At 53.4% G+C, this 27,253-nt stretch overlaps 1 protein-coding gene across 1 annotated transcript; it reads left to right on the plus strand.

The window, feature by feature from the left end:
- Positions 1-2,874: 2,874 nt before the first annotated feature.
- Positions 2,875-27,253, plus strand: FAM83F (family with sequence similarity 83 member F). Its single transcript, XM_006207104.4, has 5 exons — positions 2,875-3,456; positions 19,644-19,811; positions 20,314-20,435; positions 21,427-22,112; positions 26,953-27,253. Exons 1-5 carry the CDS (start codon positions 2,962-2,964, stop codon positions 27,000-27,002), a joined length of 1,521 nt encoding a protein of 506 aa, XP_006207166.3. The 5' UTR covers positions 2,875-2,961; the 3' UTR covers positions 27,003-27,253.

A 27,253-nucleotide genomic window follows, 5' to 3' on the forward strand; every position in this document is an offset into this window, starting at 1 on the left:
GAACATAGCCTTATTAAGGCTCAATAAGGATTTGGTAAATGAATGAGTGGTTTCTGACCCCCAGCACAATGCTTGGCATTCAGCCAAAGTTTGTTGAATGAATAAATCATTAACAAGAGGAACGGTGCCTCTTTCTAATGTAGCTTTCTAGCATTCTCAGCTGAGACAGTAAAGCAAGGTAGGTAGGTAGGCAAGCCCTGGAGTCAGATGGTCTGGGTTTGAATCTCAGCTCTTCTGCTTAACCAGCTGGGTGACCCAGAGTGAGCTACTGAACCTCTCTGTGCTTCAGTTTTCTCAGCTGTAAAATGAGGATAATAATAATAATTTTTCTAACAGAATTATATGCATTTATTTGGGGACCCTCTCTTTCCAGTCCCATCTTCTCACACTTGAACACCAACTACCCTCTACTGGCTGCTACGCTGTGCCGGACACTTCACTAAGTGGTGTCTCTCCATTAAATTGTTTCCCTTTCCACACAGCCGTATTAGGTAGGACTTACTATTGCCCATATGTCACTGATGGGGTGACCAAGGCTCAGAAAGGAGAAGCAACCTCCCCAGGGACACACAGCTTATATCAGGAAAACGGAGTTCTGTTCCAGGACTCTCTGACATGAAAGTTCACGCTCTTATTCACTGACTTCCGAAATCCTTGCTATGCCAAGTGTGGTCTATGGACCACACTACCAGCAATACCTGAGAGCTTGCTAGAAATGCAGAATCTCGGGCCTCACCTCAGACCTACTGAATCAGAATCTTCATTGTAGCAAGATCCCCCCAGGTGATTACTGTGCGCAGTAAAGTTTTAAAAGCACTGCGGTAAACTATCTACCAGTCAGACACAAGTGCCAATTAAGTCAAATATGTTCAATATCCTTCCAACATTCTGGGAGGTCATAGGAGGTAAGCATTTATCCCATTTTGCAGATGAGGACACTTAGCTCTGAGGGTTAATTATCTTGAACGGAACCTGCATATGCCTTAGGCCAGCATGATTCTCTGACCATAACCAATCTCAACTCCCTTGGCTTGAAATGTCTTCATTCCTCTTCCTCTTAACTTCTCATCTTTTTAGTCTCCACTCAAAATCCCTTCTTGCTGGCTGAAGGCATTTTTATTTACATTCCATTGGGCAGATTAATTTCTTCTGCCTTCAAAGTCCCCATAGCTCCCTGTACATACCTTTCTTTTGGCCCTAATAAATTCTTTTTAAAAGGAATCTGTACTGAGCACATACTGCGGGCCAGGCACCTAGTAGGTATTGAGTAAATATTTGCTCCCAATGCATTGCTGATTGAGTTTATTTAAAAGCACTTTTATCGCACCTGTGTTATCTTCCTGTGTATTTTTGTTGTTGTTGTTCCTCCCACTGCTCTGAGATCCTCTGTAACCTCAGGGTACAGAGTTTAACATCTTATAGGGGCTCAAGTCATTAGAAAACAAACTAAATACTCTCCCATCTAAAGATGAAATTTGTCTGTACTTACGAGTGCAGTGTTACTAGGAGTGAGGTCTTTCAGTTCCCAGGAGTAGCAGAGGACACAGGTGCGATGATGGACACCTCTCTCGCTAGACACAGGATGCCAGAATTGACTACTGTCACAAAATTTTCAGATGTTTAAAATCTAACCCTCATTCTTCCATGCCATCAAAGGCAGATCCAGAAATATTAGGCAACCTCTTCAAAGTCTCCAGGGTTAAAACCATGTCCCCAATAACCTTCTGCCATTTCACAAGAGAAGTAGAAAGGGCAAAGATGGCCATGATGTAGGGTAAAGATCTCCAAGACACAGAAACCCTAATAGTCCCCACGTGCTTCCTTTCCTTTACAGGGAGACCTGGGCAAACCACATGTTTCTAGGCCTCAATTTTCTCATCTGTAAAATGAGGGGGTAGAACTAGTTTCTAAAGCTCCTTCCAGCTCTAAGGTGCTGTGCTATAAAATGAGAGACATGTGAACCTTTGGTTGCTATGATCTGAAAATATTTTGAATGTGGAGAATCAAATTGTACAGCAGTGCATGAACAAAATAATATGTTAATGACTAGGAAGATTGTACTTAATCCAATGGGAAACGGCAGAGCTGCTGCTGCTGGTGGCGATATGTGTGCGTGTGTCTTCATTTCCTGAACTCAAACATATATTTTAAATCACTAATATAGTAATCAGGCCTCTGGCAGCGTATCTCGCCCAAACACCCCCCTCCCCCCCCACACACACACTGCTGCAAGTTAAAATGGGGGGAAATTCCACCGCTGCTGCTTACATCCTTGCTGTATTTGGGTGGCTTTTTTTTTTTTCTTAAGAAATTTTATCGTGGTTAAAGTGTTCGATTGACAGTCCCAGAGGCCTCAGATCTCAGAACTGGGACACGTGGGCCTGAAGCGGGAGCTGGGGGTTTTATTAGCATTTCGCTTTTGCACACCAACTGCCCCTCCTTGGCCGTCACAATCCGGCCTAGCAGCAGGGCCCCCCCGGCCCTCAACCCGGGAGCGGTCAGTTCAGTCATCCCAGAAGCGCCCTGGCCAGACCACATGCTCAGGGCCCTACCGGCTGGGGAAATGAACGTGCACCTGCGACACGTCTGGCCGCCCGGCGGCCCAGCGGCAGGAAGAACTAGGTCCCCAACCTTTCTTCCACCGAAGGGTCGGAGTCAGGAGGAGGAAGCGGGCCAGAGGCCGCACGTGGGTCTAACTACGGCCCGGCTCCAAGTTCCTGCCCGCCCCGGAGCTCCCGCCCCGGGCTGGGCCCCGCATGCCTAGGCCTCGCCGCGTCCCCGGCAGAGCCCCGGCGGGCGCAAAGGCGGAGGCGCGGCCGCCCCTCCCCGCCCGACGGCCGCGCCCGCGCCCGGGCCCGCGCCGATTGGCCGCCCTCGCGGCCAGGTGAGGCGCCCCGCCCCTCGGCGGCTCCAGGTGCGGCGGTGGGACCGGGGCCGCGGCCGGGCCGGGGCCGGGGCGCCATGGCCGAGTCCCAGCTGAGCTGCCTGGACGAGGCGCACGTGAACGAGAGGGTGACCGAGGCGCAGGCCGCCTTCTACTACTGCGAGCGGCGGCGGGCCGCGCTGGAGGCGCTGCTGGGCGGCGGCGAGCAGGCCTACCGCGAGCGGGTCAAGAAGGAGCGGCTGCGGGACTTCCTCTCCAGCCAGGAGCGCCAGGCCCTCCGCGCCGCCTGGATTCCCTACGAGGACGTCGCCGCCGCCGCCGCCGCCGCCGCCCGGGGCAAGAGCAAGGCCAAAGCCAAGGCCCCGGCGCAGGCCCCGGCCGAGCCCGGAGAGTCCCTGGCCTACTGGCCCGACCGCTCCGACACCGAGGTGCCCCCCCTGGACTTGGGCTGGACCGACGCGGGATACTACCGCGGCGTGAGCCGCGTCACCCTCTTCACTCACCCCCCCAAGGAGGAGAACGCGCCGCACCTCAAGCAGGTGGTCAGGCAGATGATCCAACAGGCCCAGAAGGTAGGACCCCCACCCCGCACACGGGTAGGACTCCCCTCGCCCGGCCCCTTGGACCAGGCCCCGCTCTGGAGGCAAGGCCTGGGGCAGGCTGCCCTGACCACCCTCTGGAAAGTGGGCCCAGAACCCTCCCTTCCGTCGTGGGAGGCCGGGCCTCTAGAGAGCATGCATGTGATCGTATTTGGCAAATTACAAGATGCTGGACACTTGCTTGTCATCATTATTACAGTGTCCTTAGGCGCTGGCTTTCCTCTGCTCTGTGATTCTACTTCCCTGTCCAGTTTCTCTTCCCAGGGAAGAGTCAGGGCTGTGGAGCCCTGTGGTAAAATGGGCCACTCAGAGGTCTTGATAATAACCTATGTGCTCAGGGAGTTACAAAACATCCCTGGCCTTTTCCTCCTTTGATCTTCAGTCAGCCCCAGGAAGTGCGGTGTGACACCTCACCCCTACCCCAGCCATGCTGCTCTTAGGAAGCCCCCCAGAGTCACCACTGGCGCGAGGCCCCCAGCATTCACACCCACTCTGGGCCCAGTGCTAGAGCTCAAGCAGCCTGGAATGAATGAAGGAATGTATTTTGAGCACCAACTATGGGCCTGGCTCTGTGCAGGCACTTTGACAAGGCTGGTCCCTGACTCAGCAGGTCAGGAAAAAGCTCCTACCTCTCAAGTCTACTCTGCCAGGGACTGAAAGGAGGGGATGTTTCCAGAGTGGCTGGTTAGAAAACTGGTGGGGCCGGTAGTTTGTAGGGGAGGAAGAAGATTTTAATCTTCTGGGTAGGGCTTCCAGATAAAGTATAGGATGCCCTGTTAAATTTGAATTTCAGATAAACAACGACAAATATTTTAGTATTAAGCAATATAACTCAAATACTGCATGGGACATACTGATGCTAAAAAGTTATTGTTTATTTGAAATTCAGATTTAATGGGGGCATTCTGTATTTTTATTTGCTAAGTCTGACTCCCCTATACTGAGATTTGTTAAGGAACATCGGCAGCCTTTGGTGCAGGCATGGTGCAGGTGGTTGGTGAGACTGATTGCCAGAAGGAAGGGTTAACTTCCCTGTCCATGTTTCCACTCTCCCTCTCTAAGGAATCCCAGCTTGTCTGCCTGAGCTTTCTTTGTATATTGCCTTCTGCAAAAGAGAAAGGCACGTTTGAGCAGAGGAGGAGGAAGGACGTGGGTGACAATACCATGCAGCAGGCTGCAGCTGGGGTCAGGGGTCAAGCCTCATGATGTAATACTAACAAGCCTTGATTTAGTACTACTTAATATGTGCCAGCCCCTATGCTAATGATTTACCTGCCTCCCCCCCCCCCCCCCGCTTTTCACAACAACTGAGATGAGTCCTTTCCTTATTTGGGGATTAAGAACAGTTAAGTTACTTGCTGAGCCAGGATTCAAATACCAGAGTCCTTCCTCTTCACCGTTGTGCTATCTGATGGTGCAGCAGATTGAACCAAGGAGCTTGGGTGGAACTAGCCGGGTCGCAAGCTGGGGTGCAGGCTGTGCACTCCTGTTACAAGAAGGGAGAGATGGGGCCCCACCCCCTGGGGCTTCTGGTCCCATGCAGGATGTCAGGAGTCTCCCATGGAGTGCAGTGTTCTTCACTGTTTAAATATTTAACAACAGAAACTTTAACATTTGTGAACCGATCCAATACATACATATTAAACCAGTGACTATTTCCTGAATGCCTCCCGTGTACCAGGCACTAGTCATAGGAGGATAAAAGCTGTGGTCTTTGTCCTCCAAGAGTTAACTCAAATGTTGGGGGGTGTGCTGGAAGGATAACAGCTTTTGAGGCTGGATGTGCCTAATCTGGGAGGGCTTCCCAGGGGAGGTAAATTGCAGAGTTGAAAAGGGAGAGTGAAGGAAACTAGAATGGGCAGTTTCTCCATGAGAGACTCAGGAGAGAGAGATTTTTGCTTCAAAACAGCAAGCAGCTCTGATTGCCAGGAGGAAAGAGCTGTTGTAGTGGCAGCTGAGTACGGGGTGGGACCTGGTGAGGGGGTCCTAAAACAGTTCCCCAGGAAGAAGCAGCTTCTGGCCCTGTCTGTGCCCAAAACCCCCAGGCCCTCTGGACCCCGAGCCTTAATCACCGCCACTCACATTTGTGTGGCACCTTCCTCCCAAAGATCCTGTGAAGTCGGCAGGACAAGAAGTTGACCCTGTTTCACAGGTAGGGAAACTGAGGCACAAAGAAGGAAAGGGGCTTGCCCAGAGGTCACGTGATTGGTTATAGCCAGACCCAGAAACCTAGCTTCTCTTCTAAAGGCTACACAGTCTGACCACTGCCTCCCCCCACCCTCCCCCCGCTTGTCCAGCTGGCTGTGACTATTACTCCAGATCCTTCCCCTTCCCTTTTCACCCTGAGGGAGAGCGTTTCCGTTGTCTCCAGGGAGTGTCTGGCTGCTATGAGACAGACCGCTCTGGTTTATGTGCAGAAACGCCCTCCTGTCCTGGCTGCGCTGGGGAGCCAGCGTTCCAACATTCGGCCCTGTTTACTTCTGGAGTGGGGATTTTCCTGCTGTTTCATCTGCTTTAGGTGATCTGCTTATTTAAGTGTCACTGAATGATACTCTTTGCTTAAACTACAGGCAGAAAGGGTGCCTTCAGGGACCCAGAATTGAGGCTGTGACCTGTCCCACACCGGCCAAAAGGATGAGGGGAGGTTACTGTTGCTTGAGCTGCTGTGATTCATGTAACTGCCCAGGGGATGGGGGGCTTCGGGGGGTGTGGACTTCGGAGCAAAACTGTCTGTGTGTGGACTGGGAAATAGTTGGTTCTTATTTACAAGGGCAGAATGAGAGGCTCAAACAACTGCAACTTGGAAGGATCATGCATCTGGTCATTGGACAAATATTTTGAGGTTTACTGCGTGCTAAGCACTTCAGTAGAACACAGACACGTAACACACACCTCTGCTCTTAAATAGCCTAATCTCCTACTGAACCATCATAACACAGGATGACGAGTGCTTGACAGAGGGCGTGACAGGAGGGGAACTAACGCAACCCCTGAGCTGGGCTAGGAGAGGACCTTTGATGCGAGGGCCTGCTGCAGACATGTCTGAACGCAGCAGGAAGGGCGAGGTTGCACCAAGCATCCACCTATCTCTGCACCTGGGCTCCCTCCTGACCGGCAGCATTCAGTTTTGAGGCTGCTTGGTGGGTTTAGAGTGTTGTGTGGGCTTCAGGAACAGAGGAAAAGTTACTGGCCACCTACCTCAAAGACTGACCCTTGGCCCTGCACTCCTGGGCCCCACACTCACAGGCACCAGCTCCCAGCTCTTCATTGCTTCCCACCCCCCACCATTTCCTTTGAGCCTCAATAACCATGTAAGGCAGAGTATTATCTTCTTTTCACAGGGGAGGCCTCTGAGGTCCAAGAGGGTGAATGACTTGTCTTCAGATCAAGGAGATTAAACAGCTTCCCTGGGTCCCTGGTCAGAACTACCAATGACCCCGTGTAGATTATAAACCAACCCATGGAGGGTGGCTGCTGGACCAGGCAGCTTTGAGGACGCAGGAGCAGCTCCTCTTTATTCCCCTTGCAGCGGGAAGAGCAAGCCCACCGGGCTGACGGCATCGGGGGAGGGTAGCAGGCCTGGCCCTACCCCACCTCTGCCTGTCCATCGTTGGTCCCTTTCCTTCAGGGCCTGGCTCAGATGCCACCTCTTCCTTAGCACTTTATCAAATTTTCAATCCAAAAGTGATTGATGTGGCTCCTTGTTTTTGGCACCTGTGGGCCCGGCACACAGCTCAGTTTTGGAGAGCCCGTTTTGTCCTCAGGGACTAGCAGCTTTGGAAGAGCTGAGACTCCCTCTTTTACCTCTCCATCGTCTTTGTAGGGCCCCAGTGGTCACAGGTGATCAATGACTTGTTTAAACAATTGGAAACTGTCTCCTCTTGGCCACCCACCCCTCTCCATCGGCCTAGGGGAGCAAGTGTCTGGAGAAGTCCCTAGCTGAACTGCACATTACTCCTTTAATCCCCAATGGAACAAGCTGTCTGGCAGCAGAAACAAGAAGGCTCTAAGTTGGGAGTTGTGGGGGATGGGCAAAGGGCTTTGGGGAAAGACTCCAGAGCAGGAGGCATGGTTGGCCAGGTTAGCAGCCTTAGTTAGAGGTTGAGGCACCCGATGAGGGTGAACAGCTGGGTACATGTGATCAGGGAGTGTGACCCTGGAACCAGTGAAGTCTTGGAGATGCTGGCTCACTTCACAGCTTGGTGCTCAGCTTGGCAGGTGGCAGCCTTTGCCACTGAGTAGAGCTCACTGTCTTCCCTGTTAGCCTCAAATACATCCAGAAAACAGTACCCAGTACCTCCTTTGTACCAGGCACCATGCTGGGCACTGAGATATGGACATGAAGCAGATACAAAAAAAAGAGAGAGTAAGAGAGAGAGAAGAAACAAAAGACAGTTTACATAGCATGATTTTTTTTTTAATGTTACTGGTTTGTGAAATCTGAGTCTGGTGATACGTTCACTAGTCACCTCGCTGCCTTGTCTGAGAGCTGGTCCCAACTCTCGCCTTGCTCCTAACACCTTTCCCCGTTCTCCCTTCCTGTGTCAGAGGCTTTATCTAGAGCTTTGGAGCTGCCTTCTAAAAGCCTGGCTCCGATGTGCAGAGGAAGAGGAGGCCTCTCAGGGCAGCCAGTGACCTGTGGGTCTGACACACTGTCCTCCGTCTAACCCTTCTTCCCTCAACAAGGGACCATTCCTCACGGGCTTTATTCCCAAGGTACAGGGCAGTTCCAGAGTCCTTGTCCCCTTGGGGCTGGCAGATAATGATGCAGCCGCTGTTCCAGGAACTGAGCACTTCCCAACCCTTCCAGGATCTTGCCTGGGCCCATCCCGGCACCCCTGCCAAGCCCTGGATGCTTTGCTTTTTGGGTTCTGAGTCTCTCTCCTTTATGCTCAATCACTGATCAGCAGCTGGGATTTCTGAGCAATGGAGACCCACCTTCATGCCAAGGACAGGGAACGGGCTCTAGAGTTGAGGGTCTTGGTTTCTCTCCTGATCTGGCCACTTACTGGTTGTGTTCCCTTGAGTAAATCCCTTCCTTTTCTGGGACTCCCAACCTGCAGAATTGGAAGATGAGACCTAGATTTCCCGATGGTTTTGAAAAACAAGGAAGAAACTGTGTGTGAAAGCTAAGGATACTGAGAAAGTATTGTACGAATATCAACTGTCCTGGAAAAGAACTGCTGGCTTCCCTGTCTTCTCTCGGGGCAGGGAGGGAGGGTGTGGCTGAATTTCTCCCAGGACACGGGGGTGCTGCACCAGGAGAGCAGAGCTAGGACGGTTAGGGTTGCTTCTCATCGTTCAGGTTGGAGGCCCGTGCAGGTGTGTTTCCTGTTTCCTCCTTTGAGTGAGAGAGGAGCAGCGCCAACTGCCCTCCCCTCCCTCCCACCCCACCCCCCACCCCACCCCCCATTTATCTGCTGGCCTTGATTTGATAGAGGCTGTTTGTCAGGGTGCCTCTCTGTTCTCCCGCTGTCTGCCGGGCTGTGGCAACCAAATCCTTAGCCAAGGATCTGGCATGGGCAGAGGCAGGAAGGAAAACACAGAGGCTCCCCAGTTCTTAAACCGGGGATCCCCGAGGGTGTTCCCCTCGCATAGTTGTCAGAAGGGCCTCGCTGGCTGTGCAGGGCCAGCTCAAAGAGCCCGAGGACAGTCAGGAAAGAGTCCTCAGGAACTAAAGCTTGTGCAGGTGGGCGGTGGGGCACCGGGGCTGGGGGCAGGGATGGGGGGCAGGCTGTGCTTCTGTCTTTAGAGGAGGTTGAGGCTTGGTTCCTCTGAAATCTGATACTTTAGGCCCCTGAAACTCTGAGGATGGGTGTTTCCCAGGGAGTTCAAAAGTAGAAGATGGGGCCTCAGTAAAGGGATGTCTTCTTCATGACACCCTCTTGGTTTCACGGTAGCATAGCCAGGTTTGTTGGCCAGTGGTCTCAGGAGGCCAGGCTACGGCCCCATCCCTCCAGGTTCGCCTCCCTCAGAATGCTGCCTCACTGCTTCACCGAGGCTGGTGGCCAGCTCCGTCCCCCTTCTCAGAGTGTACAAGGCAGAGCCTATGCTGGGGCAGGCTTCCAAGCTTCCAAGCGGGCAGAGGGAAGCAGGGCAGCAGGGCAGAGGACCAACGAGCAGGGGTGGGTCCTGGCTGACCGCCTGCCTCTGGTCCTGGCACTGTCTTGACCACCCCTGCCCCAGGCTGAGTCACCCTAATGAGCCGTGCTCCTCCCTCTCCCACCCCAGCGCCAAGACCAGTCAGAAGATGTGCTGCTGCCTCCCCCAGTTTTCCTTTTCCTTTTCTGAAATTCTTGGAGTCTGTGGACTTGCTAATGATCCCAGGATCTGAGCCCTGAAAAAGAGCCTATGACTCTTCTAGTTAGTGCTCTCCCTGGCCTGAGCATCTGACAATCTGTGAAGGCGTCACAGCACACCTTGCATGGTGGTCATTTTGTCAGCCCCTAGGTAACGGTGGGGCATGTGGGAGGCTCCAGATAAATGCCCTTACTGTTCTGTTTTTTCACAGTGAGTCAGCAGACGGTGGGGTGGGGGCGGGACCAGGGCTCTTCACCTTTCTGTGGGTCTGTGAGGACCTGAATGTCCCTGAAGGCTCCCTGTCCCAGGAGGATTCCCAGACGGCTTGGAGCTTCCCCACATTTGCTCATTCACTCAGCATGTTTCACTGAGGACCTCCTATGTGCCAGGTTTCAGAAACAGACAGATGAGTAAAATGTGGACCCTGAACCTTAAATCCCAATAGGGGAGATGAAAAGAAAATTTACTGCAGTACAGGTGGGGGGAGGGGTGATAGCCATTCCTTGTTGAGCACTTAAATACCAGACCATGCTCGCGCTTTTTAAATATATTATTTCATTTAATTTTCACAACAGTCCAGGAACTTTCCATTTTAAGATGCTAAGGTCACACGGCTGATACCTAGTGGAGATGGGTGGAAATTGGGGTTGAGTCTGATTCCCACTGAGCTCCAGGGTACAGAGGCCTCCTGGGAGTTGACAGCAGAAGCCAGTATGGAAGGGAGGGCGGGCAGAGGGTGGGGAGGGGGCAGGAGAGGACGCAGATGTGCAGGGCCAGAGGCCTGGGAGTGCACAGATTCACACTAGTCCCATCACCCCAGTGCCCTCCTCACTGCCTTCACCAACTGCATCGCTCCCCGCACCCTTCCTCCACTTGCCTTTCTGGGGAAGCCCTCCCAGGTAGCATCACCTGGCAGTGGCCACCAGGTTGTCCTTGCAGCTTCTCAGAACCTTCTGGGCAAACTGCCAACTCCAGTTGTCTTGCCATGATGGATCAATCAAGAAATACCTCGAAGGTACTTCTTGAGTCCTGCCTTACTCTGACCACATATCGTATGGTGCTCCCAGCTCCGGGCCAGTAACCCAAACCAGCAGCTGGTCCTAAAAATCATCTCTGTATTGTCATTGGGTGGTAGTTTTTTTTTTTTAAGCAGCTGATTTATCTTCCTAATTATGTTTAGCTTTAAGCTAATGTTAAAATGAACTTACATTGGATAATTTTCACTAATTAACACCAACTTAGTGCAGGGGGCGTCATCCCAGAAGCATGCCGTGGGGCAGGGAAAAGCTGGCCCAGGATCTTAGACAGAATTGCTCTGCTTACTCCCTGGCAGATCACATATGGTTCTTCACAGCGGAATTCGTTGACCTTGCTCACATGGGTTCTCCTTCTCGGGAGAGCCAGCCTGAGTCTGCCTTTGTATCATCCCCTTCACAAGCCTTGTTTGGGGTATGGGTGTCATCAGGGTTAGATGGACAGGGAGTCAGCCCCGGGGTGCACAGCAGGGAGACACGACCCGCAAGCTCGGGGACAGAGCTGGCGCAGAGGCTGAGGAGTTTGGAAGAGGAAGTGGCCTGGCTGGTGGAATGGGGCGCCAGTGGCTGCCAGTGCATCTGATGAGGGAGCCTGGTGTTTAATGATGTCTAATTAGTGAGCCTGGAACAATGTAACATGGCCACAGACAGCTGGGAAGCCTCAGCCACAAAGAGCAGAGGCCCAGCTGGTGGGCTAGGGCAGCTTGGCTTCCAGGCTGAGAATAAGACCCTGTGGTCTTGGCGCTGGCCCAGACTGCTTCCTCAGCCCCCCAAGGGAAGCCCCCTACTGCAGAGGAGCTCTGTTTACACGTTGACTGCGTGTCAGGCCCTGTGCAGGAAGGCTCGTCAGGTTCCTGTTCCCGCCACCATGTGCTCAGACAGACACAGGCCTGAAGAGACACGCCTCCTGAGAAGGGCACACACTGCCCCGGGGGCTGGGGACCGAGAATGGGCCTGGGACAGCCTGGGGAGAGTGAAACCAGGACCTCAACAAGGAAAGGGTGTTCCCACCGCAACAGGGAGAAGGTGATGACAGTGTGAGTTATGGCACCAGGGCAGGAGCCTGCCAGGTGTGTTTGGAGAACAGAGTAACCTGTTGCAGTGAGAGTTTATCTTCTGGGAGGGAGTGGGTGGAAGCACACAGAGGGTCTTCAGCTAAGCTGAAGTTGAGGACTGAGTGAGTGAGCAGAGGAACAGCATGGTTAGGGTCCGGTTATTGGCTCCATTTGCTGACAAGGCACACGACCAGGACTGAGTAAGCTTGTCTCCCCCGAAGCTGACACTGGGCGCCAACTGTGTGCCGGGCACGGTCAGGGAAGAAGCGCACTCCTGAGCCGTTGGAGGCGGGCCCCGCATTGGGTGCTCTCCAGGCATCACTGCGTCTCTCTGCATCCTCACAAGAACCATGAGGTGGCCTCACCATATATGTAGAGTTCCTGGGGGTCAAGGAACACCCACAGTGTCACTGCCTCTTGGGATTTCTGACGCCAAGTCTGCTTCCTTCCTATGGTATACTCTCGGACTGTGAGGATTTGGCAAAATGAATCTGGAGCCCAGAGGTAGTTGGGGACAGGCCCAGGCCTTGTTCGTGGGTGTTCCCCAGGGGGCCCTGAAGACCTCCGCTCCTTGGCTCTCCTCTCTTTCTACCCTAGGGGGCATAAATGGAAAGCTTAAGTCAGGCTTTCTTGTTCAGTTGTTCACATCCCACCGGTGCAGACACTGGATGGGGCCTGTTGCAGCCTTGATGACAAAAGAAAGTCTGTGGTGTATCTGGAGCACGGGGCACGCCCGTCCTCCAGCAGCAGCTTTCTGTGCTTGGTGGTGGCTGTGCTAGTTGGGTCCCGAGCCCACCCGGAGGTGCTCTCTCCTCGGGAGCAGTTATCTTAGTGGTGCATTCCCGCCAGCATCGCTCAAGGGACGGTGCATTGTACAGACTTCCTTACTGTTCCCTTAATTGAGCTGCCTTTCCCCTCAATTAGGTCAGGTTTTGAACTTGGAAGTGTAGTGTTGCCTGGGCTTTAATCATCACCCAGGGCCATGCCTGCTGGGCATGGCATCAAGCAAAGGAAAACATATCCACCTTGACATCTGTCTGCAGCCATGGGCAGCTCTGCGCTACTGGCTCCCAGGGGGCATGGTGCCCCTGCGCTGGCCTGGCTGGCTCATCCCTCTCGCCTCTGCCTCTGAGTGAGGCCCCTGTGTTCTGGCTTCTGTCTCTGAGAAGAGAAGAGGGCGCTGGCCACAGCTCACAGCAAGCCCGCACCATGTTCCTGCATGGCCTGCACTATCTCATTTACAACCCAGGACAACCCTATGAGGAGAGAGCCTGCCCATTTTCAAATGAGGAAACTGAGGCTTAGGTTCAGTGACTCACTCAAGGCCACACAACCAGTGACATTTTCTGCTTCCAGACAGCGTATTCTCTTCTAAACGCTGGCCATTACCCAAAGTGTGATCCATCCACCACCAGCGTTCAGATCATCTGAGGGGTAGGGTGTTGTTCATATGCGTTTTCACAGACCTGCTGAATCAGCATCTTGGAGGCTGGGGCCCTGGAATCTGCACATTCAAGAAGCAAAGCCCACCCCAGACCGCTCCAGCCTAGCCCACGTGGTTCTCTATATGCTCAAGTTGGGCAAACACTGCCCTGTAGGCTTTGCTCGCTCTCTCTGGGGAGATCAGAGAAGGTGATACCACCGTCGGGGATGTCTATGCCGGACGCTGGCTGGCCCACCCAGCACTGCCCTCCTTGAGAAAAGAATGGACTTCTCTCTCATCCCCTGGGCTGCCAGACAGATGGCCCTTCTGGGAGGCAGCCACTGACCAATCTGCCCCGCTGCTGCCCTCCCTACCCCTCCCACCCCGAGGGCCCTCAGGGCTGTAGGCATGGGCGATTGGCCCCGTTCACCTTGCAGCCAGAGAGTTTAATGGCCCATCATAACCACACAGCTTTCTCATGGGATTTCATGGGCCTGATCTCATCTGAACCTCCCAACAGCCCTGGGAGGCAGGCAGAGCAGGCGGCGGAGGTGAAAGTCGGGCCCCGGGCTCACATGGGCATCAGTGGGAAAGTGGGGACTGGAACTGCCCTTGTGCCCCGGTGGGCTCCCTTCCCTCCATCCCCAGGGAAAAGTGACCGTCACCAGCACACCCCTGCAAGGAGCATGCTTGGCCTGTGGCCTCTTGTTTCCCACCACAGAGCTGAGCGAGCTGGGGGCTACAGCAGCCACGCCCACCCCAGTGCCGAGGCTCCAGTCCACAGAGCTGGGGACGCCAGGGAGGGAGAGGGTGGTACTGTCCAGCTCTACTAACGCATCCTGGCTTTGTGTGACCGGAGATGCCCTGGGTCCTAGCCAGAGCAGGTATCCCTAGAGGCTGCAATTACCACACCTTCTGGGGGTGACAGCTGTAGACTGGCGGCAGAAGCCCAGGCTTTACTCCCCCCTATGCTCAGACCCACCTGGGTAACTTCACCTCAGGGCTGGGCTCTAGCTGTTACATTTCCTCTCAGCCCTCAGGTTCTGCACATCTGGAATGTCCTTCAGGGCAGGGGCGGAGTACAGAGAGGCAGCCTGTACCCTGCCCATGGGCCGGCCGAGGGCCTTTGTGGGGCTGACCTGCAGCCCATGCTCCGCTTACTGGCTTGCGTCCCATCACAGCGAAGACGGGCACCCTTCTGTCATCTGCACAGTGCTGGCCGAACCTGCTAGTGGCAGCCCTGCCTCCTGGCCTGGTGTCCTTGGTGGAGACTTCTACCCCTTGGTTAAATACTGTCCTCACTTGTGTTGGCTGCTCCTTCAAAACCCTGGGTGGGTGGAGCGGAGGCAGGCCAGATTTTGGCTCCGGCACTCAGGCAACAGTCCTGAAAGGTGCCACTTCTTTTCCCTTCTCCATGCCCTTGAGGAAGAACTTCAGCTCTGCCTTCCAGCAAGATGATCTAACCCAGAATCTTGCTCAGCAATTTTTTCCCCTTCTCTACCACAGTGTCTTGTCACTAATGAAATAAAAGAGATAACTACACAGCTACGTCTGCACCCCACATATAAGACAGTAGACACGAAATAACCTCCCTTGAGTCATTCACTCCACAAACATGGAGAAGTGACTTCTTTCGAGTGGAGATGTCCCCTGAAGGTGGAGATTCTGAGAGAAATCAGGTGGCCTGTGCCATCCAGGAGCCCCCAGCCTAGTAAGGGACAGCCATCCAGCAGATGTTACGATAAAATGTCAAGAAGCTCTGCTATTTGCCCGGAACACAATGTGGGCAGGAAGCAGGGAGTGGTGAACATTATTGGGTGGGGAGAAGTTCAGGAAATTCTTGGCTGAGTCTTGAAAGATGCACTGATATTTCCCCGGGGATGGAAGGGGTTGGAACAGAAGAAACTGCCTAAGTGTAGTGGTTCTCAAAGGGGTTGGGTGGGGGTGCAATACAGTTTTGCCCCCAGGAGACATTTATCAATGTCTACAGACATTTTTGATCATCACCACTTGGGGTGATGCTACAGGCGTGCTGCTGAACATCCTGCAGTGTACAGGACAGCCCCCTGCAACAAGAAAGACTGTCCCCAGTAGGTCAGTGGTGCCAGAATAGAGAAACCCTGTATTAGTGAAACTGCAGGTCACCCTGTGTGGCTGAAAACAAGGGTCAGATGTGAGGTGGCCCAAGATGAAGCTAGAGATGAGGAAAGGATCCAGTATAAGGCCCTTCAATGCCAAGTTTAAGAGTCTGGCTGTGGCACCCACTGGATCACCAGTCTGTTGTTTTGGGGGTAAATCACAGATAAAGAATTGGAGCACAGAGATGGAGGAGAGAGACACTAGTTAGGAAGCTATTCCAGAGGTTCAGTAAGAAATGAGGGGGGCCTGAGTGAGGGCAGCAGTGCAGTGGGAACAGAAAGGAGTTGACCCAGAGAAGGTGCATGGAGGAGGTAAAACCTGCTGGACTCGTGGTTGATGGGATGTGCTCAGCGGGGAGGAGGAGGCCAGTAGACTCTGGCTTCTGGCCAGAGTCACCCAGAGGATGTTGGTTTTGGAAGTGCCTGCGGGGCAGGCTGGTGAGCATGGCTGTGGGACATGGGGACCCAGCAGTGCAGTGGCCGCCTAGTCAGGGCCATCCAGACACACAAGTGCCAGCCTCCGGCTGTCGTGAGCAGAGCCACCACAGAGTGCCTGGGGAAGGTAGAGTCCTTTTCGTTATATTTTGTTAACCTAATGGTAACGAAGGAGTCCAGGAAGAGAATCTGAAAATCTGGCAGTTTAATTAAAGGTAAATGGCAGATGGAGGGGAATTCTGAGGCTCCCTAACCCATCATGCTCCCCCGCCCCACCACTGAGGCTGGATATCAAAGGAGGAGACACCAAGCTAACCAGAAACCTGATGAGAAGTATTACAGCATCAGAGCCACTTTGCCAGCGCCTGCGACAGCTTCTAAAAACTCCTGCCACCTTGAATTAACCTCTCTCCCCAGGTGTGCACTTCAGTGGGTGACCAGGTAAAGGACTCTGGGAGCCTGCCAGGAGGAGCGGGTGCTTTTCTCCTGACGAAATCCGGCTCCCTGGGCTCTGTGCCTGTGACGTCCCTCTTTGAAAACCCGATTTTCCATTTATGCCTTGAAGTTAGGTTTGGCTTGGAGGATCATGTGTCACATTAAACACTGGAGCAGAGGGAGTGGGGCTGATTTTCCTGGGCCGGATGCCGTGGATCCGAATGTCAAGCAGGGCCTCAGAGACCAAAGCGGAGGGTAATTATCACCTCTCCTCCACAAGATTGCAGGAGTCAGCGAGCAATTGATTTTTTTCCTACTACAGATATTTCACCGCTTAATTGGTAGTGACACAGATGGCTGGCTCTCACCAGGGTGCCGCAGACCAAACCTCCCAAAAGCAGGGCCCGCGGGGACATCTCTCCCTCTAGTCTGATCTCTCAGAGCACATCCTCCGTCACGTGGGGGTGAAGGCAGGCTGACTCCTTGCTCATCTTTTCAATTACAAAACAAAAGCGAGAGTGTATCCAGAAACACTTTCCTGAGCCAGTTCAAGCCCTCCCCAGCGATGGATTGTGAGTCAGCTTTGAGCTGGACACTGCAGAGAGTCTGGGAATGAGTAAACAGTGACTCTGGCCTCAAGCAGCACTTAGAGATAAGATATCAGGAGCCCTACAAGTTGGCGGAAGCTGTATTCTGCTGGAATGAAGCCTGCAGTGTCTTGTTAAAACCCTCCATGATCCAGCCCCACCCCATGGTACTTACCTGACACCTACCCTGACCTGTTCAGGCCAGCTGTTGTCTGTTGTTTGTTTTGGACCTCAAGTGCCGAGCTGACTGTGAGCCTCATGTCGTGGTCCACTGTCATCGGTCCAGGGAAGGCCCCTCTTACTTTACTCTCTCCTTCCCTCCCATTCCTTTCTCCTTCCTTTCTCCTTCCTTAATACATGTATTCAGTGTATGTCCTTGAACATGTCTGTATCCTTGAAAAGCATGCAGAGTTATTGTACTTAGTGTGTTTTTATTTACATAAATAGTATTGGGCTGTAGACCTCATTCTCTAACATTTTAAGTCGAACTATCCATTTTGAAAAGAACTCTCCAAGTTCCGCCCATGGAACTAGTTCATTGCTTCTGTCTACTGCAAAGTCCTCTGTCATGTACACCCCTCGCATTTTTCTCACTCATTCTTCTAGAGATGGACATCTAAGTTGTTGCCAACTCCTTGTTATCCCAAGGAAAGCTACAGTGATTGTCTTTGTTCCTGCCCCTTGTAGACCTGTGCAAAGATCCAAAGGTTCCCTGGTTGTAGGTGTACAGAACCTGAAATCCATGAAGCCCTATCCTTTGCTCTGAGAAGTAGCTGCACCAGCGTTGCCTCCCACCGGCAGTGAATGAGGGTTCCCCTTTCCTCACATGCAGCATTTAGGATTGTCCAACTTTCTAGTTTTTAGTTAATGTTATAGTTATAAAGTGGTATCTCTCTTTTATCTCTTTGCTCTAATTTGAATTTTTCTGACTACTAATGAGGCCTGCTTCTCTTTATATACTTATTAGCCCTTCAGGTGTCTCCACTAGAAATTGCCTATCCATATCCTTTGTCCATTTTTCTAATTAGTTTCCTATTTTCTTGCTGATTTGCAGGGATCCATTGTATATTATTAATTTCTTTTGGTTGTAGACATTGCAAATATTGTCTCCCTATCACCTGTCAGTTACCTTTGTCTATTGACATCTTTCTTTAAACGGGAAATCCCTAATTTGTCAAACGCATCTTTTAAAGTTTTATTTACCTTATGATTCATGCTTTTGGAATCTTAAGAAATCCTTTCTTACTTATGTTATGAAGATATTTTCTTACATTTCATGAATTCCTTCATTGTGTCTTCTACATTTAGGCATATAGCCTACCTGAAATTCACCTTTATATATGGTGTGAGGTAGGGATCCATTTTATTTTTCTCTGTTTAGTATGCCAATTTTCCTAACAGCATCTACCAAACAGTATCCTTTCTCTACTAAGTTGTAATTCTATCTCTATTAGACTTAAGTTTTATGAGTGTGTGTAGGCGCCTGTATATTTCTTGTCTCTCCTTTCTGTTGCATGGTCTATTTGTCAGTTCCTACCTCACGGTTCTTATTAATTTGGCTCTGCAGTATGTCTTACTGTCTAGTAGTTAAGTGTCCCCTTTTAGCTTTTCTTTTTCAAAACTGACTTAGCTATTCTGGATCTTCGTTCTTCCTCACATCTTAGAAATATTTGAGCTCCTCAAAAACTTCTACTGAACTTTCATTGGAATTGCATTGGATTTTATTAATATGAGGAGAATTGGATTTTTAAAACATGAAATCATTTAATCCATGAACATGATTTATCTCTTCATTTATTCACATATTTTAACTGTCCTTTAATAGAATTTTCTAAATTTCTTCATAAAGGTATTAGTTCCTAAATATTACATGTTTAAGTTGTAATTTTGAATGGATTTTATTTTTTTTCTTAATTGATTACTGTTGTAGTAAAAGAATGCTATTCGTTTTTGTAAATTTTGCTTGTATTTGGCAATCTTGCCAAATTCTATTAATCACACCATTTCCTCTGCATCATGGGCACAGTGCTTGGGCCCAACAAGAAAATCTTGCCACTGGAGCAGGAGGTTTGTGTAGGAAAACAGAGGAAGCTAAGGTCAAAAAAGCAGCTCTGTGTCAGGCTGTAGAAGACCTTGCCTTCTAGGATGGATAATCAGGACTGGCTTTTGGAAATTAAGGGTCCTGGGACTTTGATTTGAGAATAGAGTGGGATGGCCTGGACACCTGGAGGCCGGGGGAGCCTGAGCTGCCTGGAACTCTGCCCCGATCTGTGCTCCCGGAAGCACGGGGCTTTGCACAGCTGCAGGGAGATCAAAGTACAGAAAAAGTGGTATCTGAGCAGATCTGCAGCTTGTGGAAATCAGTCTGTTCCATGCATCTCAGGGATTGTGTCTTCTTGATGCAAAGGCAGCAGGAACAACCTTCCTCAGCCTCCTAGATCTCCCCTGATACAGCTTCTGGTGAGCTGCTGGAAAATCCCCAGGGTGGGTGATGGGGCTTTGTCAAGGATGAAGTGCAAGCAGCATGGCCTGCGTCCTCTGCACCACCTTCATTCACCAGAGCAGAGAGCCCATCTCCTGGGCTCAGATGTGCTCAGAGGTGGGTGGGGATATGCAAAACCCAGGAGTGGTGCAGACGGCATTTTTGACTCTTGGCCACCACTTACCCAGCCCAGCTGGTCCTCTGTGGGCCATGGCATGATTCTGTAGGTGTGTGGTCACCACATGCCTCACTGGTGCCCTTCTCTGTTCAGGTCATAGCTGTGGTCATGGACCTCTTCACTGATGGCGAGATCTTCCAAGACATTGTGGATGCTGCCTCTAAGCGCCGAGTCCCAGTGTACATCATCCTGGACGAGGCAGGCGTGAAGTACTTCCTGGAGATGTGTCAGGACCTGGAGCTCGCTGACTTCCGTATTCGGGCAAGTTGTACCAGTCCGGGGCGGGGAGAGGGGCGGGGTGACGGAAATGGGACAGGACTGCCTCTGCCTCCTCCCCCCGTACTGGGGCCCAGGTGAACGGCACTCTCAACCCCTTTCCTTCTGTCTAAAATCTCGCCTCGTGAGCTGATAACCCCCAATTACATGCCCAGCTTACCTTTTATCCCAAGGCTGCCAAGGCTAAGGAGGCAGGTCTAGCCCAGCTCTGAATGCTCACCCTGCGGAGTCACTGTCAGGGTTAAAGGTAGGCTGTGTTTCTCTTCTGAGGAGCTTTGGGAGCAGACAGGGGCCACCCTGGGCCTGTCTCTGCCCAAAGAAAGATCTGCTGACTCCTCAGGCCGTAGGAAGCAGAGTCAAGTACAAACAGGAGCCAGTAGGCAGGGTCCTCTGGACAAGAGGGCTCCTCCTCTGCCCAAGCAGAGGCTCGGCTCAGAGCTGCTAGGCCCCCAGCCTTAGTGACAGTGCCTTCTCCTCTCCTCAACAGAACATCCGTGTCCGCTCTGTGACAGGTGTTGGCTTCTACATGCCCATGGGGAAGATCAAGGGGACCCTGTCATCCAAGTTCCTAATGGTGGATGGTGAAAAAGTAGCCACTGGATCCTACAGGTGAGTTGAGACAGGTCAGAGAAGGACCCGGGAGGCCTTTGTGCATGGTCATCAGTAAATGAATCATGCTCAGAAAACTGCTGGACTAGAGCCTCCAGTCATGAGTTTAAGTTCTAACAGCAAAGAGGAGCCTCCTGGCCGATCCCTTCCCTCAAACTCTCTGGCTAATGGATTATTCGAGAAAGAGGGTCAACTCTTGCTGGGCATTAAGCACCGCCTGCCTTTCAGGGTCTGCAGCAACGGGTTGCATTTTGAGGCTGGTTGCTAGGTGGGGCAAGCAGGAAGCAGAATGGACCAGATCTGGGAAAGAGTGTGAGGGTGTGGCATGGAGGGAACGTCTCCTGAATTCTGATTCAGACGTAAATTACCAGGAACATGAGAGATGATATCTGTGCAGTCTCTGCCCTGTAAGTAACTTAAAATCTGGGTGAGGAAAGGAGACCCGGGCACATGAAACAAGCAGTAAATGGCGTAAGTCCTCCTCCATGATTAAAGTATAGGATTTTGCAGATACTGAGTTTTCTAAAATTTCAGACAAGAACCAATAAGGGATAGAAGGCTATTAACAATCGTTGCAGCTGCAGAAGCTACTTATTAAATGTATGTTGTGCCAGGTACTGAGCAAAACGTCTTACTCACATTATTTGACTTGAGCCTCACAGCATCTCTGTGACTGCACACCTTACGAGCCTCATTTTACAAGGCACACAGGGCAGAAACCAGGTTTGCTTCCAGGTCTGACTTCTCTTGCCCTTGCTCTGCACTCACTGCCTGCTTTCTGCATTCGAGGCCAGGACCTGGACAAAAAGGTGGATTCAGATATGTGGGAGGATTGCACCCCAGCATGCAGGCAGCAAGGCATCTGGCCCCAGTGAGGAAACCGGTGGGCAGGGCACTGGGGCATTGAGGTGGGCTTGCTAAGGGGCTGCTGGCAGGGCGAGGCCGCAGGCCCAGGCACATATGTCTTGCTCTTCTGTCCCCACGTTCCCAGGTTCACCTGGAGTTCCTCTCATGTGGACAGGAACCTTCTCCTCCTCCTCACGGGGCAGAACGTGGAGCCCTTTGACTTGGAGTTCCGGGAGCTGTACGCCATCTCCGAGGAGGTGGACTTGTACCAGCAGCTGGGCCTGGCGGGAGGCGCTGGCAGGCTCGGCCTCAACTACTCCTCCACCGTGGCCCGCAAGCTCATCAACCCCAAGTACGCCCTGGTGGCAGGCAGCCGCCACCCGCCCGGGGAGATGATGCGCTGGGCCGCCCGGCAGCAGCGGGAAGCCGGCGGCTACCCGGAGGGGCAGGAGGAGGCCAGCAGGAATGGCGAGTCCGCCCGGCGCCTGGAGAGCTTCCTGCATGACCTGGTCACGCTGGAGCAGGTGCTGCCCCCTGTGGAGCCCATTCCCACGGGAGAGCTGACTCGGAAGGATGGCAGGGTGGTCTCCAACCTGGACCTGAAGCCCAAACCCCGAGAGACACTCGCCCAACACGGCAAGGGAGAAGCCAATGGGGAGGCCACCCCTGCCAAGGAGGGCAGGCGGTTCAGCAGCAGGTTCTTCAGCCGACGAATCAAGAGGCCTGCAGCGCCCAACGGCACAGCCAGCGCCCTCCCCCCCGAGACGTTGGCCGAGGTGGAATTTATGAGGGGGAAGAGGCCCAACGAGGGCTCCAGTGCTGACGTCTCAGGTGAGCCCTCCCACCGAGCCCAGGGCTCCCAGGCCTCTGGCCCTGATCCAGGAGCATTTGCAGGGTCTGCAGGAAAGCACTTGCTGGCAGGCAGAGCGGGAGCTCGGAGTCAGGCAGACCTCAGGTCCTGGTCTGCTCTGGCCTGTGTCTGTGAGTGGCTGGGGGCAGCCACTGCAGGTCGGAGTTTGTTTCCTCTTTTCTAAAAGCGGAGAGTGATGCCTGCGTTGCCCACTGTTCTGAGGATGTGTGCTGGGCACGGAGTAGCCTGAGAGCATTGTTGCCACTACTGGAAGCTGGGAAAGTTTCTCCCCCGTGAATGAAGAAGCAGGGGCCCAGCACAGCTGAGAGGCAGGAACAAGGCTCCGCCCCGGCCTGAATCTAGGGCTTGTTCTAGCAAACCTTGTTCCTGGCCGGATCACTGGTCATCGGGATCTGGCCTGGTCAGACACACCCCACCAACGCCCTGACCCACTTTCCTAGCTTCTGTTGTAAAGAGCTTGAGGTGGCTCCTCCCTGTGTTTATTTGATACAGGGCTGTATCAAATGGTGGTGTTTGCCATGCTGCTTACTCCTGCGAGAGTGTTCCTGGTGGCGGTACCTTTCTGGCTGTCTCTCTGGGATCCCTAGAAGTCCTGGCCTTTACCTCTTTCTCTGGAAAAGTCTCCAGAGTGGCCTTTCCTGGCTGGTGTTGACAGCCAGGGCCATTGCTCATGCCTTTCTCATGTCAGCACCTCTGAGTTGAAGGGGTTTCCGTGTTGGGATTTCTCCCTTCATTGTGGTGACGCTTTGCAGCTTTGAGATTGAGCCCCTTGGCTGGCCTGGTAGGTGACGGCAGGGCCTTGCCTTGGGCAGCCTGAATGCTTCTAGAATTCCTGTGTCCCCCAAGCCCCATCTTTGACCTGGCAGTGGCTGGAGTGCAAGTTTCACAGCTGTCTTACCCTCCACTGATTGCCTAGCCCTACTACAGAGCCCAACATATGCTGTCTGTGCCTCTTAAAGTTAGGACAGGCCTGGAGTCTCTGAGAATTTGGGCACAGCGGGAGTGCCAGTGCTATAGCTGCATTTGGCCAGGAAGCATTTACTGATGCCGCCATGTGCCAGGTCCTTCACTAGGTGCTCTGTCTCACCTGGCCCCCACAGCAATCACGGAGGTGGCAGATGGAAGCTCAGAGAGGTGAATTAAATGGTTCCAGGACCCAGTAAGTGGTAGTGGGGCCAGGATGCAAATCCAGGCCAGTGCCCATGTCCTGTCAGGAGGGGTACTGACCCCCATCCCATCCCCCCTGGGCTCCCGGGCTCCCCTAACACCAAATGCTGCCGCTGCCCTGCACCTCTTGTTTGGAGGAAGGGTTACCATGGTGAACACCTGGCAGGGAAGGGAGGGGGAGTGGCAAGCCCAGCCACAGAAGGGGCCATTTCCCAGGTCCTGACTGGAGGTGAAGTGGGAGCTTTCTCTTTCTCAGCCCCTCACCCGGAGGTGCTGTTTCCATAGAAACAAAAGGCTGTTGTCTTATCCCTTCCTGCTTCCTTGGGCGAGTCTCGGCATCAGGTTCCCCTGCTGGATGATGTGATCGGTCACTGCTGCTGCTGCTTCTCTCTGAGTGTTTGCACAGGGTGCCCAGGAGCCAGGCAAGCAGTCAGGGACAGTGCCCTGTGTGAGCTCCTCTCCTGAGTGCCTGGCATCCAGACAGACAGAGGCAGAGGCAGAGGGAGAAGGGCAAGCTCAAGGGTGCACAGGCACGCACGAGGGATGCTCGGCAAGACCACCCCGTTCCTTCTCCGTCCTTTAGAAGGAACACAGAGAAGCCTCATCCAGCACAACCTCTGTGCTCCTGGATGGGCGGCCAGTACCTGAGGGCCTGGAATTCAAGTCCCTAATGAGACCTTTCCTCTCCCTGCTGCTTTCTTTCCTCAAAGGCAGGGCAAGAAGCAGGGACTCCTCTCCCCAAAGGCCCTTTCTATGGCCTCCAGCCTCCCGAACGTTTGACTGCAGTTTAGTGCCTCCTCTCAGGCAGCAGAAGCTAATTAGCAGGATTCTATGTGCTAGAAGGTCGGGTTCCTGACAGCACGGGGTCCCCAAGGCTGGAACTAGTAGTCCTAGTGCACCTGGAACCTAGTACACAGATTTGGGAGGAAATCACTTTGGCTGCTATCTTAAGGCCCCCTTCCAGGGAAGGGATCCCTTTCCTACAGTGAACATTCAGAGCATCATCAGAACAGCCATCGGGTGGATCTCAGCTTCCAAAGCCTGGACACATCCTTTCACCTCCCTGGGGCTGCTTCCTGGCTGAGAAGAGGAGGGGTTGAGCCTGGGAGGGTTCCAAAGCCCCTCTGAGCTCTGATTCTGACTCTGTCCTTTCTGTCTGCTGCCCTCTTGTCAAGGGAGACCCCGGGCCAGTGGCAGGGTGGGTGAAAGAAAAATAGAAAAGCCAAGAGCTGACAGCCTGTAAAGTTGCTTGATAAGAAGTATATAGTTGTCAAACATTGCAAATTTTTGCGTACCCAGCTGTGGCCCTTGGGAGAACCTGCAGAATTGCTTCCTCTAGATGTGGCAACCCAATGAGGGCGGCCCAGTGGATTGAAGGCTCATAGCCCCCTCTACTGGCGGAAGCCAAGCTTTTCCTCTCGGCTGAGACCTCACTCCTGTGCGCAGCATGCTGCCCAGCACCTTTCCTGAACCGGCCACCTGTGCCCATCCAGGAGCTGGGGACTCTGGGCAGAGACCCCAACCTCAGGGAACAGCAGTCGCCAGAGAGCCTTGTCGAAAGACAGTGAGGACCCTGTCCTGCTGAGCGGGGCTCAGGAATCTGCATTTTAAATAAGTGCCCTGAATATTTTCCCAGGTAGGGGTCCCCAGAGCCACAGATTTGGTGACACTCGGACAAGGTTCTGTAGGGGGCTGCCAGGCTTGGAGAGGCGGTTCCAGGTGATGTCCTGAAGCCCCTCCCAATCCCCCTAGGGAGATCCCTGGGACGTGGCCAACACTCTCGGGCACAGTTAAGAGGAGGAAGAAAGGCAGACTTTTACTGAGCACCTGGCATGTGCGGGGTGGACACGGTGCTAAATGCTTTCATACACTGTTTGCATATTCTTTTCTATTAACCTGAGTGGGTCTGCTTGGCTTCAGTGTCTGCTGGGCGCACATGGGCTGCTGGTCAGTGTCCCTGGAGGAAGGATGGAGCATGAGGCCCTGTTCCTCAGCCTGGCCTCCTGTCAGAGGCATGGAGATGTATTCCGAGTGGGAAGCACCTCTCCAAGCTCTTCTCCAGCCTCGTAAAATGAGTGGGAGAGTGAGGAGCCCGCCCCGGCCCACGGCTCTGCTCCTGCCTCTCAGGAAGTTGCTGCCCTGGCTCCCTTCTCCCCGCAGCCACATTCCTCCCTGCTGCAGAATCCAAGATTGATTTCCTTACCTACCCACCCCCCCCCCCCGGGAGGAACTCGGCATCTGCTCAGAAGGCCAAGCAAATAAAAGGAGCCGCTAAGGAGTGGAAGTGGGGCCGGTCGTCCACTGCAGCAGTGTGAGAAGGGCGGGACGCAGCGGGCATGACTTCAGCAGGGCCACACCAGAGGCAGCCTCCACGCCTGGAAGGTGACCCAAGCCCCTGGAGCCTTGGTGCCCTGGGGGCACAGCCGTCCAGCTCCCCACCCAGCTACTGGAAGTTCTAAGTGCTGTCAGCGCGGCCTCCGAGGAGGCTCAGCTGGACTTGCAGCAGGTCCCAAGGACCGAGTCCAGTCCGGCCTGGATGAGGTGGTGGTTAATGGGGCAGGGCAGGACCAGGGCTCTGTTCAGGCCTGTTCAGTGTCCCTCTTGCTAATGGCCCAGGAGAGGAGGCAGACACCACCCTAGTTAAATTCACAGCCAAGGTGATACAGGAAGGTGGTGTGAGCACTAGGGAGAGGACCTTGGCGGATGGAGAGAAACCAGCAGGAAATGTCAGCAGCGTCCAGCGCTCCAGGAGGCTGTGGTCACCACCCAACACCTCACAGCAGAGCGGGACACTTTGTATCTGCCTCTGCCTCACGGCTTCCCCCTCCCTCCCACTGTGGTCTGAGAGCTGGAATCCAGCCAGTCTCCACTAAGGATTGTAAAGGAAGTGGAAACAGATGGAGGGGGCCAGGGAAGAGGAGAACTGTGCTTCCCTGGCTTGGAGAAGAACAGCTTTCTCCTCCTTCTTTCCTCTCAGTGAAGTGTGTTCCCTCCTCCACTTCCACCTTCCCCACGAAGCCACGTGATCTGTGCCTCGGTGCTGGCCCGCCTGGCCCTCAGGTAGCCTAGTGAGCCCTTCCCAAGGCACAGGCTTTTCCTCTTCAACCTGGTGCCTGAGTGCTGGGAGGAGGGGAGATGGGGCTTGGCAGACCGAGCGCTGGGGCTGGCCGGCCCTTGGAGCCGGTGGCCGGCTGTCCCTGCTGTAAGATAGGGTTGAGGTGCCTCCTCGTGGCATGGCCACCCAAGGATTACCAACAGTGACTATGGTTGCACTTTGTAAGCTGTGAAGCTGCCTGTGGTGTTAGCTACTGGTGAGCTGCCTCTTGGCAAGATGTGTAGATATTGATTTGGGGGTCTGGATCCTCCCCCTCCCCTGCAGAGGTCAGGAGATGGCAGATCCCTCGATGTGCCAGCCAGTGGTGGTCTTGCTAAGGCTGTTGGGGCAGGGAGAATCTTTCCTTTTGCTTTCCTGGGGACCCTACTGACCTGGTTTCCAGGTTAGCAGCTTAGGAGGGAGATAGTGACCCCAGAACTCAAATTTGAGGTGTGGGTGGTGCACAGAAAAGGGGCTGGGGGCCAGTCCATTGAGCACTTCACTTACATCCTCCCTTGCCCGTGTCCCTGTCTCCGCAGGTAAAACAAGTCCCAGCCCTACCAAGGCCAGCAATTGCGTGATTTCCTGAGCCAAGGGCTAGCTGTCGGCAGGACCTGTGGGTGCCCCTGTTCCATCCTGTGGAGAACACAGGTCAAAGCCCGCACCAGTTTGCACATCGGACCCCTACTGGCCTTCTGCCCCAGCAGCCTCCATTCTGGCCTCAGGGACCTTGAATCCCAGATGTGAGGGTCTGCAGCATCCCAAGATTGTCACATGCCTCCACAAGACTGTCGTGGCTGGGCAGGGGTCACCCCTTGTTTACATGAAGTGGAAGCTTGA

This window comes from Vicugna pacos, chromosome 12, assembly GCF_048564905.1.
Source record: "Vicugna pacos chromosome 12, VicPac4, whole genome shotgun sequence".
Classification (NCBI taxonomy): Eukaryota; Metazoa; Chordata; class Mammalia; order Artiodactyla; family Camelidae; genus Vicugna; species Vicugna pacos.

Coding starts and splice junctions, on each gene's coding strand:
- FAM83F (XM_006207104.4), top strand. CDS start 2,962: ATGGCCGAGTCCCAGCTGAGCTGCCTGGACGAGGCGCACGTGAACGAG. Junction 3,457..19,643: donor TGATCCAACAGGCCCAGAAG/GTAGGACCCCCA, acceptor TTCTCTGTTCAG/GTCATAGCTGTGGTCATGGA. Junction 22,113..26,952: donor CTCCAGTGCTGACGTCTCAG/GTGAGCCCTCCC, acceptor CTGTCTCCGCAG/GTAAAACAAGTCCCAGCCCT.